At 35.1% G+C, this 13,649-nt stretch overlaps 1 protein-coding gene across 4 annotated transcripts in view; it reads right to left on the bottom strand.

The window, feature by feature from the left end:
* The window catches only part of LOC136025332 (rRNA 2'-O-methyltransferase fibrillarin-like), a 57,920-nt gene that overhangs the window by 17,184 nt on the left and 27,087 nt on the right, over positions 1–13,649 (bottom strand). For 3 of the 4 annotated variants that reach the window (XR_010617071.1, XR_010617070.1, XM_065701252.1), the window contains exon 2: positions 10,780–11,083. The exons of the other annotated variant lie outside the window; for it this stretch is intronic. Coding sequence is in view for 1 of the 3 variants with exons in the window: in XM_065701252.1 (XP_065557324.1) it covers positions 10,865–11,083 (219 nt within the window). In the remaining 2 variants the exon portion in view is untranslated. Of the gene's footprint in view, positions 1–10,779; positions 11,084–13,649 lie in introns of those variants that run through there. 4 annotated transcript variants of the gene reach the window in all.

Below are 13,649 nucleotides of genomic sequence, written 5' to 3'. Positions count from 1 at the left end.
GAAAACCAATCGTATTACGAATTGAAAATTCCCTTTATTTGAGTCCTTTCCCAAAATTTCGCGACCACTGGTTTGATGATCATCTCCAGGAAAAAATTGAAACAAACAAACACACTTGGAAACAATATGGAAAATTTTCTCAAGACAGTGAAATTCTACTTTCTTGAGAAATTTTGCCTATTTTCCCTAAGTGTGATTTTTTTTTTATGGAAAGGCAACGGTTAAATTTTTAGCTTGCTTTCAAACCATTTTCTTGGAGTTTGAGGTTCTGTCTCGAAATTGTCGTACATTTCCTATCCATACAAACTTTGCTACCAAGCTTAATTAAAATAATAATTACCATTCCTAAATCAGAGTCAATTGTCAATTTTTTGTCATGAAACCAGTTTTATTTCAAAACATACTTTTAAACTTTTGGTTATTATGGGTCGTTTCTCACTGTTTACTAGACTGTAGCTTTTGCTACAACCATGAAAACACAAATTTACACATGTTGCGGAAAAAACTCTGAAACCACTCCTATTAAAGGAAATCAAAACAGTTCGTGGTAACGAACTGTAGAAAGGAGCGACCCGGCTCAATAGTAACCAAAACTCTAAAAAATTGAATTTTGATATCAATAGCTACATCAAAAGAATCGCATTTTAATGTTGATTTTAAATATATAAGTTTCATCAAGTTTAGTCTTACCCATCAAAAGTTACGAGCCTGAGAAAATTTGCCTTATTTAAGAAAATAGGGAGAAACACCCCCTAAAAGTCGTAGGATCTTAACGAAAATGTTACTTTCCTTTCAGCTAAAAAAATTCCTTTCAGCTCCTTACTTTCAGCTAAAAAAATTAGTTTTTTTTTATTTAATCTCTTGAAAAGATCTCTGGTAAATCAAATTTGGTTGTGTAACTTCCAGCAAGATTTCTCTTTATTCTGGTCCTGTTTTCCTTTTTTAAACTGCAGATATTCTCAGGCTCGTAACTTTTACCGGTAATTTTAAACTTGATGGTTTTAGCTATTTATAATTCCCGTGAAAATCAGATTTCTTTGACGTGCGCTAAATAAATTATTTTTTTTCCCAATCAAACAGTTCCTAGTAATGAGCTGTAAGTAAGGACCAGTGAGTGCTAATTGTAATAGAAATCCTAAAAATGTTTTTATTTTTTTGAATAATATATACAGTAAAAGAATTTTCTTCTAGGGGTGAGTCCAAATATATAAAATTCATCAAGTTTAAAATAGCGCAACAAAAGCTACGAGCCAGTAGCGGTTTTAGACCTCATAATCTGGGGGGGGGGGGGTTGCAAGATATACCACAGGAGTGTAAAAATATAAAATAAAAAGAATCCATTGTCAGATAGCAGAAAAACGGGGGAAGGGGCGGCTTCCCCTGCCCAAGCCAAGAACAACCACTTTTCCGAGCCTGAGAAGATTTACCTGGTTTTCGAAAAAGAGGAAAAACACTTTAAAGGGGGCGATTGATTTTAATGGGAATTATGTCATCTAATTCAGGACGAAAGAGAACAAGAGCTTTAAAGAGCTTTTAGCTCCCTTCTACAAAACTGCGGAACTTTCCATTTTGTTTTTTTTTGAGGCGAAAGATTGCAGAAGGGTATTGATTTTTTTTCGGAGGGTTTATCATATCAAGCCACTGGTCCCAAAAATGAAGGGAAAATTAAGGTCCAAAAAATTATACCAGAACATAAATTATGATCTATTTGATACTACTGTAAAGGAAAAGAAAACAAAAAGCGAGAAAAGGAATATTAAACGTAATTACAATAACGAGACGCAGTCAAAGATAGTGGACACTGGAGTCCAATAAAGATTTGTGATGATTTAGTTTGCGCAATTGAGAAATTTGAGAAAAATAGAAATGGAAAGATAAATGCAAAAAAGGAAAAAATTGGCAGATTCAGTCTGCAGTGCAAAAAAATTAGGAGAATCACAAAATGGCGAGAAAAAAAACAGTTTAGGGGGAACGAAGAGGTCCAAGACCCACTGGGAATAAAACAAGATGATTATAAAATAGGGTTGAACAATCTACGACGGGTTATGGAAAATTTGGGGGATATTGAATGTCGGGTTGGATTGGAAAGCTAGGGAATTAATCTGAGATGAGTCTTATTAGTTCAAAGGGAGATTTAATCTCTTTTTGGGGAGAGAAGCCCATTTGGGGAGCAATGAATGATAGGCGGTTCGCTCAACAGACAGCTGGTTGGCCAGTTCCGATCCTGTTACCAAAATTTTACTTCTCTGATCTGGAGCCCTTTGGGAATACTCTATCCTAGTCACCTAACAATTCACCCAAACATTTGTCCAGTAGCCCTACTTATAGTTTTTACTCTTCGTAGGAATCGACAATTATTTCAGGCAAACTTTATTTAGGCCTAGCGAGCGGCGTATCCTAATGTTATTTTTAGTTGGTATCAATGCGCATTCTTCATTTGATTATCCCAGGGGCGGGGACACAGAATGAACGATTAATGATTCAATCAAACTTTTGGCTGTTTTTCCTGTAGGCTTCCCCTATCGTTTTCATAGGCCTTTGCATTTTCGGCCTTGGATTATTTCAAATTATGCCAAGGGGCGATTCGCGTTTTAATTGAGATATGGTGTTGTTTCCATCAATGGAGAGTAAGAGGCTAGTTGAGCTAATTTGTCATGATGACTGGCACCATCGAATGTGCCAGATCCCGATTCTGCACTCCCTCAAATGTAGATTCGTGAGAGCGAGAAATTGTTTGTTAATCATGCTAAGCACAATTATTTTCTGCTAATCTGGTTTATTTCAGTTTTCAAAACCTCATGCGGATGCCCATACGATCTAGACCCTGGTGGTTCTGCAGTAAAGACGTATGTATGGCGGCAGATCCAGAGCCAAGCGGTGGAAGCAGTAGCACCGACTCTGGGGAAGAAAGAAGACCAATGGATTTTGTAAAGTGGGAATTCAGTGTTTTGGTTTGTAAGTGTCGACCAGCGTGGCACATGGATGGTCATTTATCTTACGTGGGAGGAGTTGGGTTTTCATCCTGTTTCTGTTCTTTTTCAGGTAAACGAACTGTTTTCACTTCCGTAATTACCATTTCTTAGATTTACCTATAGCTTAAATTGCAATGATAAGTTAAAGTCTCGTTGCTAAGCTATAGTTGTAGTGCAATAAGTAAGCTTTCAGGCTAAATTATATTTTGGTCTTCCTGTTCTGGGACCATTGAAAGATAATATTGTTCAAAAGAATCCAGGGATTTGAACGTTAATTTAGTGGATTGAAAAGGACCAATATAAGGTCAACCCCTGCAGAAAGTGTTTTTGTACAGAAGTGTTTTTTGTTTTTTTTAGTCTACATTGAAACCCCGTTTAGGGAGTCTGTTTTTTAGAGATTATATATATGTGTGTTTTGTAAAGTTAACTTGAGAAGGATACAAGTAAGCTATTTCCTGCAGCCGTGTGAGATTATTTTTCCAGGAACCCAGGCTGGGCATGAAAAGAGTTCGCGAGGTATACCGTCACTAGTATACAGATGGGGGCCGTTTACCCTCCAAAGAGATAGCTAGAGATATTAGTGGTGACCAAGATTGGGTGCGCCCTTGGCCCAGAGTTTGGTCGGTTTGATCGTTCAATCACGTTACCATACCCAGGAGAAGGGTATATCGTAAAAGGGTACTAACATACTATATATTTACGGTACAGAAGTGGTAACCACGAAGTATTCCAATACAATACTTGGTGAAAGTGAGGCATTCCCGTTCAATTAGTGGTGCAACATCATTTTGCGCCAATATCTCGTAGCAGCCGTGTCTATTATATATGTGTTTCCTTATATTTTAAATGGTTTTGCTTCCCTTATTTGTGCGCGTTTAAAACAGTTTCCTAATTGTTTCAAATCTACTATGGTAACTTGTATTTTTAAAAGTCGCGTCATCAGCGAGTCAATATCTCGTAGGAGCCGTGGCTACCATTCCAATAATTTCGAGGGTAAACGGACCCCTCCCCCATCGGTATACTAGTGACGGTATGTCTTGCGAACTCTTTTCACACCCAGCCTGGGTTCCTGGAAAATATAATAGAAAGAGGGCGATAATTTCCAGGATCATTTTTATAAACTATTTTAAACACGCACAAATAAGGTTCAACACAAATTGTTTCAAAGCTACTATGGTAACTTGCATTTTTTAAAAGTCGCGCCATCAGCGAGCCAATATCTCGTAGCAGCCGTGGCTACGATCCATTACAAACCATTTAAAATATAAGGAAACACTATTTAAAATTTTATATTTTTGCTGGTAAAGTGTAACTGACGTGCTCATCTGTAGAAAGTACATTCGGCGTTAGTACCTTCTCCTATTTTTAATAATTTATGTACAGTTTGAGTTTTAACTCATTATTAATTGTATTTTCTGCTCGTTTTGGGTCTCATTTGTTAATTGGCAGGGATATCTGTTCATTTTCTCGGAAACACATTTTTTTTTCTGGAAAAGGTTTTCAAATTATTTTCTGTCCCATTTTTATTTGGCACTGCTTACTTCATTGGTTAATCAAAGGTGAATTTGGTTAAAAAGCTAAACTTGTAAATCTTTTTTTTTGGCCATATTAATTTAGAGTCAAAATTTTGGCTTGCCATCTACATTTTGGACAAAATTTCGTAATAAATTTTAATGGTAGTTGTACAAAAAAGTGTTGGTTGACGGGTGGGAGAATATTATTCAAACAAATAGAGTAAGAACATGCAGAATTTTTGGCTTTCTTTTGGGCAAAAGCCATTTTAACTGCTGTTATGTTACAGCCTACGAGTATGGACAAATATTGATAAAAATTTCATACTAAGAATCTTGCTGGATTATATCCGGTTTTTACTGCTTATTTGTTTAAGTAAATGTATTGGAGGTCATTTATGAAAAACAGTTCTAATTTCTTATTTGAAAAATACTACTATTACAAACAATAGCTCACTGCAACAGGAAACCACGTGGGACCAACACACCTGCGTGCGCTTCTCCTCCACCCAATCTGTTCAAAAATTTCAGTCTAATGCAATATCCCACTTTACGTTCCCTGAAAGTTTTGCATTAATTCTCTTAGCCAAACTTTAGAATACCACCATTGTACCCCTTTTGCGATCTTGACGCACATAGCGTCTTTTGAGATTCTTCAATAGCCCATTCATATTTGCCAAAAACCTTCACTTTAATACTCTTAGATGTCTCTGAGATACTGCTTATATTTTCTTAGCCGCTCATTAAATATTGCAGATACACCCTTTTGAAAGTATGAATGAACATACCGGTAGTGTCCTTTAATTTAGTCAAATATTTCTCTCAACATACAATGAAATTTTTAACTTAATACCCTTAGCAGTTCTTGAGATCATGCATTTACGGTTTTTTTTAACAAAATGGAAAGAGTAAGTGTCTTTTGCTTAAATTCAACATTCCTATTCGACATTCCATGAAAGTTTTAACATGTTACCCTTATATGTTATTGGTATATAATACATGTCACATCTTGACCACTTTGATGCATATCAAATATAGTGTCTTTTGATTTAGTTCAGTCTCCTCCCAGTATTTTCTAGAATTTTCAACTGAATATGTGGCTATTTGAATGCCTTAGCTGTCCCCGAGGCATTACAAATAACCCCTCTTGACAAGCAGAATCTAAAAATTTTCTTTGGACTCATCAATTTACCTCAAAAATTCTCTCCACAATAATTGGTCACAAAATGGCCCATAAGTTAACATGGTATTCACTTGATTGTAAGATAACTAACCTTATCGACTATGCTATTGTAAACCGAAGACTGGCACGATCGATACTAGACGTTAAGGTAGAAAGGAGTCCTGTTATTGATATTAAAAGTAAAAACCACTAGTAATGTCTTGTGTAAATTTAAAGCTGAAGTTTATGAAGGGTAACTACGTTTCAGGGAGTAAGGTTGTTGATAGACTCAAAGATGAGAACTTGAGAGGAACTCACCAAGAAGAGTTCAATACTAAACTCAAGAGTCTAAAATTTGATAGTGTAGAAGATGGATGAACTATTTTTGGAATAAGAATTTTTTGAAGTGATTGATGGTGTCTTATGGAAGAATGTTAGAAACGTAGCTAGGAATATTAGTAAAATTACTTTATTTCTAATAGAGAGGAGGAGGAGCTGGTACAAGAATTATTTGAGTGATTAATCATTTAAAAAGAAAAGGAATCTAAAAAAGCGAAGAAAACATTAGCGGAGGAGCACAACAAACACAAATGAGAGAACACGGAATAAGTCAGGGAAGTAAAACTCTTCAACTCTTAGATTAGGCTGATGGTTTAAGGATCTCAAATGAAAAGGTTAGAAAATGAATGAATTTTTAGAGGTTTTGAGGGTTCAGGGTTCAAGAATAGGTTTGAAAATTAACGTTAAGAAGACTAAGTTGCTTAGACTAAGATAAGTGAAGGTAAAAAATTGATGTGGGCAATGAAAAGATTCATCAAGTGGAGAGCTTTACTTGCCAAGGTAGTATAAATTAGTAAAGACAGTGGTTGCAGTGAAGATGATAAAATAGAAAAGAAAGATTGAAGAGAAGTGGTAAATTCTTGGGAGGGTGTAAAAGATGGAGGCTTTGAATAGATTGGGATGGACGAGAAGCGCACTTAGCTTTGTTATCCTCCAGCGGTTTGGTGCTGCATTGGGCTTTTAGTAGTAGTAGTAGTAGTAGTAGAAGTAGGATAATAACCCCTCCCAATGACATAATTAACAAGCAAATAGCCCTTGCCCAGGGGTTGTAATGGTTACGTCAAACAGACCAGCCCTTGCCCTGGAGGCATATCTACCTTTTGTACTTGTTGACGCAACTGGCAATCTAGAAATTTTTGCCAGATTTATTTTGAGGTTTAGGCGGGGGGGGGGTTCATGTGAGAAAAGAAGGCATGGAAGGAGGACTGGTTATCTCCTGATATCTTTTAACTCTTGTAAAAGGCACTAGAACTTTCAATTTTAAATCAATGACCCCGTCCGAAATCTCTACGAATAATCTTCCAAGCTTAGCAGTTAAGTTAAAAAATATTAATACGTTGAAGCCATACTGCTATTTAATTAGGCAACAGTATTACACTGCCCATGAAGCCCAACATGAGCAGGAAATATCCCTTTGGTAAGGAAAAATCCCTTGAAATTTAATCCCTTGAAATGGAAGGTTTCTTACTTTTAGCTCTATAAGAATGAAGGCGGATTCTTGAAAGGGCTTTCGAAATTGACATACTCTCTTCGGTAGCTAAGACCCTGTTTTTTTCTATACCTATATACCGTAAGGGTCTATTTTTCTAGGGGGTTCGTCTCTGTAAATAAATGCTACACTTTTGATTTTGAAGTCTGAAAGTTCAAAGGTCTGAATTTACGCTAAAATTATTTAAAAACATTTTATATTCAAATTAACGGTCCCTGTGTTCCAGAAGTCTTTCATAAAGTATTTGTTTGTAGGATAGATAGCACCGAAGTAGCATTTTTCCTCCACCTGAAGAATGTCCAAGGCCACTGCTACTGGCTTCATAATTTTCATGTATTCTTCAAGAATTTCAACATCACGAGAAGTTAGCCTTGGTTTTTGCAAGGCATCACATACGTTAGCAAGCTTTCCAATTTTGTGACAATCCATCAAACGTTTGACAGTTTCATACTTTGAGTGCCACCTGGTTACCACAGGTCTTATAAGCTGTTTGTCATATACCCCTTTCACAGCATCAGCTGCTTTTGAACTCTTATTCACGGCATCCCAGAGAGCAATACACTTCAAAAAAGCGGCGTGGTACTGCCTCTTATATCACAGAGAAATATCACTGCAATATCACAGAGGGCTTTATCAACATCGGTGGATCCAAGCAGGTTAAGTGTGTGGCTGACACAACTGAAGTGTGGAGGAAGTTGGAAATACTCGGGGTCGTCATGAAAATCGAGTATCTCTCCAGCTTTTGTAAAAGAGAATGATCCATTCTGGCCTGCTTCATCTTCATTTTCTTTATTACTGTCTTGAATATCTTCATCGGAGACCATCGGATATTCTCTGAATGCCTTACTAAAGTTAGAGGCGTTATCGGTCAAAATCCCTCGTTCCTTTTTATCAACTGCAATTTTGTACCTGGCAAATATGTCATTCAGTTATTCAGCAATTCTGTCATAAGTGTGTGAGCCCTTGAACCGGCAACAAGCGAGGACATAAAACTTCCATTTTAAATCTTCATTGAGCAAGTGTGCAGTCATTCCGAAGTAGCTTTTGTTGTTGGCAGACCAAACGTGTGTTGTCAGCAACATGTAGTCGGTGAGTTCAAAATCACGAACCATATCTTTTATGTACCTCAAAAACTTAGCTTCAATTTGCACAGCTAAAGCTTTTCTTCGTGGAACCTTTGCATAAGGTGCAAGACCCGTTATCAGATTTTGAAAGACGGCTTCTCAACAGTGTACGGGGGTCGTATCTCGTCCACAATGTAGTCCAGTGCGAAAGAATTCACATTTAACTGTGTCAGTTTCTACGGTCTCGCAGCAAAGAAATCTCCCTTAACTTTTTTAGAAGGTGAGCTATAATCAAGGCCAGCATTAGCTTCAGCTTCAGAAGATCCCACAAGTGAGTCTCCAAGTTCACTAGAGTCTTTGCTACTTGATTTCCTTTTGTTCTTACTGTTTATCAAATTTATCACAAGAAAACTGTCTGTTCAAAATATATGGTAGTTCCGCCATGATAGCGTCCTTTTTTGAAATTTCGCGCCGGGCTGCGAGCCGCTATTCTCAAAGACTAAAATCCATTCATCCACTAATATATATTAAGTTCAATTCATCGCATCGCCCTGCGTCATGCTGGTATAATTATTCTGTGCCATGAAGAAAGTACTTGAGTACTTAAGTACCCTTAAGTACTCCAATTTTTTTTCTTAAGTATAAGTATTAAGTACTTTAGAAATTTTTTACTTAAGTAGAGTACAAGTACTCATATTTTTAACTTAAGTAATTACTCAAGTACTTTTACTTAAGTATTTCCCAACACTGGTTTGATGGATCTTTTAACAAACATGAGGTTGTCTCAGCTCAGCAATACAGACTTATAGTTGTCAATAACAGCGTCACAAGAAGTATACCTGCAATTTCAACAGACATACAAACTCTTGTTACATTTTTTGTTACATTTTGACGAGTCGACAGAAAAATCAGACACCGCCCAGTTAGCAGTTATGGTGAGGATGATATATAGTAACTTCACAATAAAAGAGGATATGTCGAAATATTACCATTGAAAGGACAGACAAGGGGTATATAAATATAGAATATTTATAATACAATCAAAACTCATGCCAAGTCAATAAGTATGCCTTTGCACAAACTGTGTGCGATAACCACCGATGGGGCACCAGCAATAGTTGGTAAAAACAAAGGACTTATATGCCTCTGCAAGAAGGATAAATCACTTTCAAAATTCATGTCTTACCAATGTATTATCCACCAAGAAGCTCTGTGATGTAAAATATTACCCTATGAACGCGTTATGAATATGACTACGAAATAATCAATTCTGTTTGAGCAGCTCCTTTGTATGATCGGTTTTTTAAGGTCCTGTTAGAAGATACTGAAGATGAAGACCATGACCTTATTCGGCATAATGAAGTACTTTGGCTTAGTAAAGCAAAGGTTCTTACAAGATTTGCGAGTTTGATTGAAGAAATAAAAATTTTTAAACCATAATAATGAAAATTATGATGAACAAACTGAAATTCAGTCAGTTTTTGGATTAACATATTTATGCAAATCATTTTTTAAAAATCATAAATTTAATAAAATTAAGTATAGATTTTGAATTATCATCGAGCATCGTCACACTCACCTAATTATGAGGTACCAGTCAATGATATGCACTGCCGAAGATCACATTGACGCGCTTTGTTTACATTTTGTAAATATATTTCTCTATGTGCATACAATTTGAATATTAATTTTATTGTTTGAAACATTTTGGTTTATAATATTTTAATGATGATTAAAAGAAAGTTTTTTTTATAGAAATGGTAATTTATGGAAGGATTTTGTTGTTTAAAAATAGCTGGTGCCCGTCACCCTAACGATATTCTAGAATGCGAAATTATTTATTAATGTGAAAATTTCCCCGCTATCTGTACATTTAATGTGATTTACCATTTTAATTTATTTTTAGTTTGGGTTTTCACTTATTTGTTGAAGGAAAATTTTTTAATGTTTTAAACTCCTTAGTTACTTAATTCTTGATTGAATTTATTTTTCCTAGTCTTAGGTTTTAATGTGTGTGTTTAATTTTCTTCAAAAACTTTTATTTTTTCTTTACTTTTTTTTGAATTATTTTTAAATTTTATCATAGAGAAATACGATGACTTATTGTTTCTTTTGTTTTGTTGAGGGTTGAAATAGAAAGAATTTTTCCTTAAAATTCTGTTAACAGAGAATTATAAAACATCGTCCAAGTTGTTTTTTTTTAAATATTTTCTTATTTTACTTCCAATAGTTAGCAAAAAAGGATAGATTTTTCTGCATGTTATAGATATGATTGCTTATATCTAGTTCATGATTGTCTACGCATGAACTTTATAAAACCTCATAATAATTGTCGTCGGAAATAGTGTTTTCTCATTTTATTTTTAGTAGAATGCGGGAGCATGGATCCTATGGGTCAGCTCTTCTGTGAGCTGACTCTTCCGTGAGTGCAGTTAATTTGTAAAAATGAACAATATATTGCTTAGAATTTTGATTCATCTCTAAGTAAGCTGTTGATATTAGCTAAAGTTTATAGCAAAGAAACATTGAATAAATTTTGTATTCCGAAAGTTCGGCAAATTAAATTGTTAAAAATATTAATAAAGGAGAATAAATTCAGTATTAAATTATCTTCCAAATCCTCGTCTGAAACCACCTCCAAATCCACGTCTTAAACCACCTCCAAATCCACGCCTGAAGCCACCTCCCAAACCAGGTCTCAATCCACCTCCAAAGCCCTGGCTGAGGCCTCCGCCAAGTAAGCCTCCTCCTCCCAGGCCACCAAGCAGACTTCCAAGCCCGAATTGGGCGGTAGTAACAGTTATCATAGTGAAGAAAAGCAGAACCTGTAAGATAGACAAAATTACTTTTAGCTTTACAATTAGCTTTGCAATTATTTTTAATCTGGTCACGATTTGCCTGCAGAGCACTTCTTTGTAGGGCTCTGTTTCAGAAGTGCTACAATAGGGAATTATTAAGTAAATCCTATTTAGGTATGATTATTAACCTATTAGTTATTTTCGTATAGTTATGATTATTTATTTACAACAGTTATCAAAGCAATCAAAATTACATCTCTATTGTATATATTTTGCATACAGCTATTAAGTAATTTCTGTTCGTTTTAAGTTTTAATGTCTCTCCTTACTTTCAGTTCAAAAAAACTTTTTTTTTTATTTAATTTCTGAACGTTTTTGGATTAATGCATGTTTTGATTTTGGCTCTCCGAAGAGGAATAATTAAAACGAAATATGCATATTTATTTTTTTGGCTAAATGGCATTCTCATAGTTTTGATCGAATGATTTTGAGAAAAAAAAGAGCGGGAGAAGAAGCCTAGTTGCCCTCTGATTTTTCGGTTACTTAAAAGGCAAATAGAACTTTTAATTTTTTACGAATGTTTTTATTAGTAAAAGATATACGTAACTTATAGTGAAGAAAAGCAGAACCTGTAAGATAGACAAAATTACTTTTAGCTTTACAATTAGCTTTGCAATTATTTTTAATCTGGTCACAATTTGCCTGCAGAGCACTTCTTTGTAGGGCTCTGTTTCAGAAGTGCTACAATAGGGAATTATTAAGTAAATCCTATTTAGGTATGATTATTAACCTATTAGTTATTTTCGTATAGTTATGATTATTTATTTACAACAGTTATCAAAGCAATCAAAATTACATCTCTATTGTATATATTTTGCATACAGCTATTAAGTAATTTCTGTTCGTTTTAAGTTTTAATGTCTCTCCTTACTTTCAGTTCAAAAAACTTTTTTTTTATTTAATTTCTGAACGTTTTTGGATTAATGCATGTTTTGATTTTGGCTCTCCGAAGAGGAATAATTAAAACGAAATATGCATATTTATTTTTTTGGCTAAATGGCATTCTCATAGTTTTGATCGAATGATTTTGAGAAAAAAAAAGAGCGGGAGAAGAAGCCTAGTTGCCCTCTGATTTTTCGGTTACTTAAAAGGCAAATGGAACTTTTAATTTTTTACGAATGTTTTTTTTAGTAAAAGATATACGTAACTTATAAATTAGCTCACGTAACAAACTTTTGTATTCTCATGTTTTTATTACATATATGAGGGGGTTCACCCCCTAGTCAGTACCTCACTCTTTACACTAAAGCTTAAACTTTGTCCCAATTCATTAAGAATGACCCTTGAATCACAAAAGCCGTAGAATAAATAGTTGAAATTACTAAAAATACTTTAGCGTGAAGAGCGAAGTATTAGGAGGAGGTGAGCCCCTCATATGCGTAATAATTTATGTTCGTTTTAAATTTTAATGCTACTCCTTACTTCCAGTTGAAAAAACTTTTTCATATTCATTTTTCATTGCTCTTTAAATAATGCTAGAAAATCCTCAGCTCCCTTCATGGAAATTTTCTTCCCCCATGACAAATTCCTCGATGGAAAGTTTTCCCAATATATCCCCCTCTTCTCAACACATCCCCCAACCAAAAAAATCCTGAAAACGTCTGTACACTTCCCAATAACCATTACTATATGTAAGCAATGGTCAAAGTTTGTAACTTGTAGCCCCTCCCACGGGGACTGTGGGGGATTAAGTTGTCCCCAAAGTCATAGTTAATATGTTTTTCGACTATACTGAATAAAATGGCTATCTCAGAATTTTGATCCGTGGACTTTGGGAAAATAATTAGCGTGGGAGAGGTCGTAGGTGCCCTCCAATTTTTTGGGTCACTTAAAAAGGGCACTAGAACTTTTCATTTCCGTTAGAATGAGCCCTCTCGCAACATTCTAGGACCACTGGGTCGATACGATCACCCCTGAAAAACAAAAACAAAAAAAAACAAACAAATAAATAAACACGCATCCGTGATCTGCCTTCTGGCAAAAAGTACAAAATTCCACATTTTTGTAGATAGGAGCTTGAAACTTCTATAATGGGGTTCTCTGATATGCTGAATCGGATGGTGTGATTTTCGTTAAGCTTATATGACTTTTAGGGGGTTTTTCCCCTTGTTTTCTAAAATAAGGCAAATTTTCTCGGGCTCTCAACTTTTGATGGGTAAGACTAAACTTGATGAAACTTATATATATATATATTTAAAATCAGCATTAAAATGCAATTCTTTTGATGTAGCTCTTGGTATCAAAATTGCATTTTTTTGAGTTTTGGTTTGTATTGAGCCGGGTCGCTGCTTACTACAGTTCGTTCCCACGAACTGTTTGAACACTTATTGAGTTGATAACGCAAAGGTGCGTTAATTCTGTTCTACTTTGAATAAAAAGAGTTGATTGTGGCTAAACTAGGTTTGTTAAAATGTGTGCTCTAATAGTGTCAACTCCCAAATCTGCTAGATAAGAGTCGATGGAGTATGTTATTGTTGGTGTTTTTCAGATTGAAAATGTATCCAATTACTTGTGAAATATCTTTTTTGAAATA

The sequence above is a fragment of the Artemia franciscana genome, chromosome 3 (assembly GCF_032884065.1).
Source record: "Artemia franciscana chromosome 3, ASM3288406v1, whole genome shotgun sequence".
NCBI classification, from domain to species: domain Eukaryota; kingdom Metazoa; phylum Arthropoda; class Branchiopoda; order Anostraca; family Artemiidae; genus Artemia; species Artemia franciscana.
This window is presented reverse-complemented; position numbering and strand designations above follow the sequence as displayed.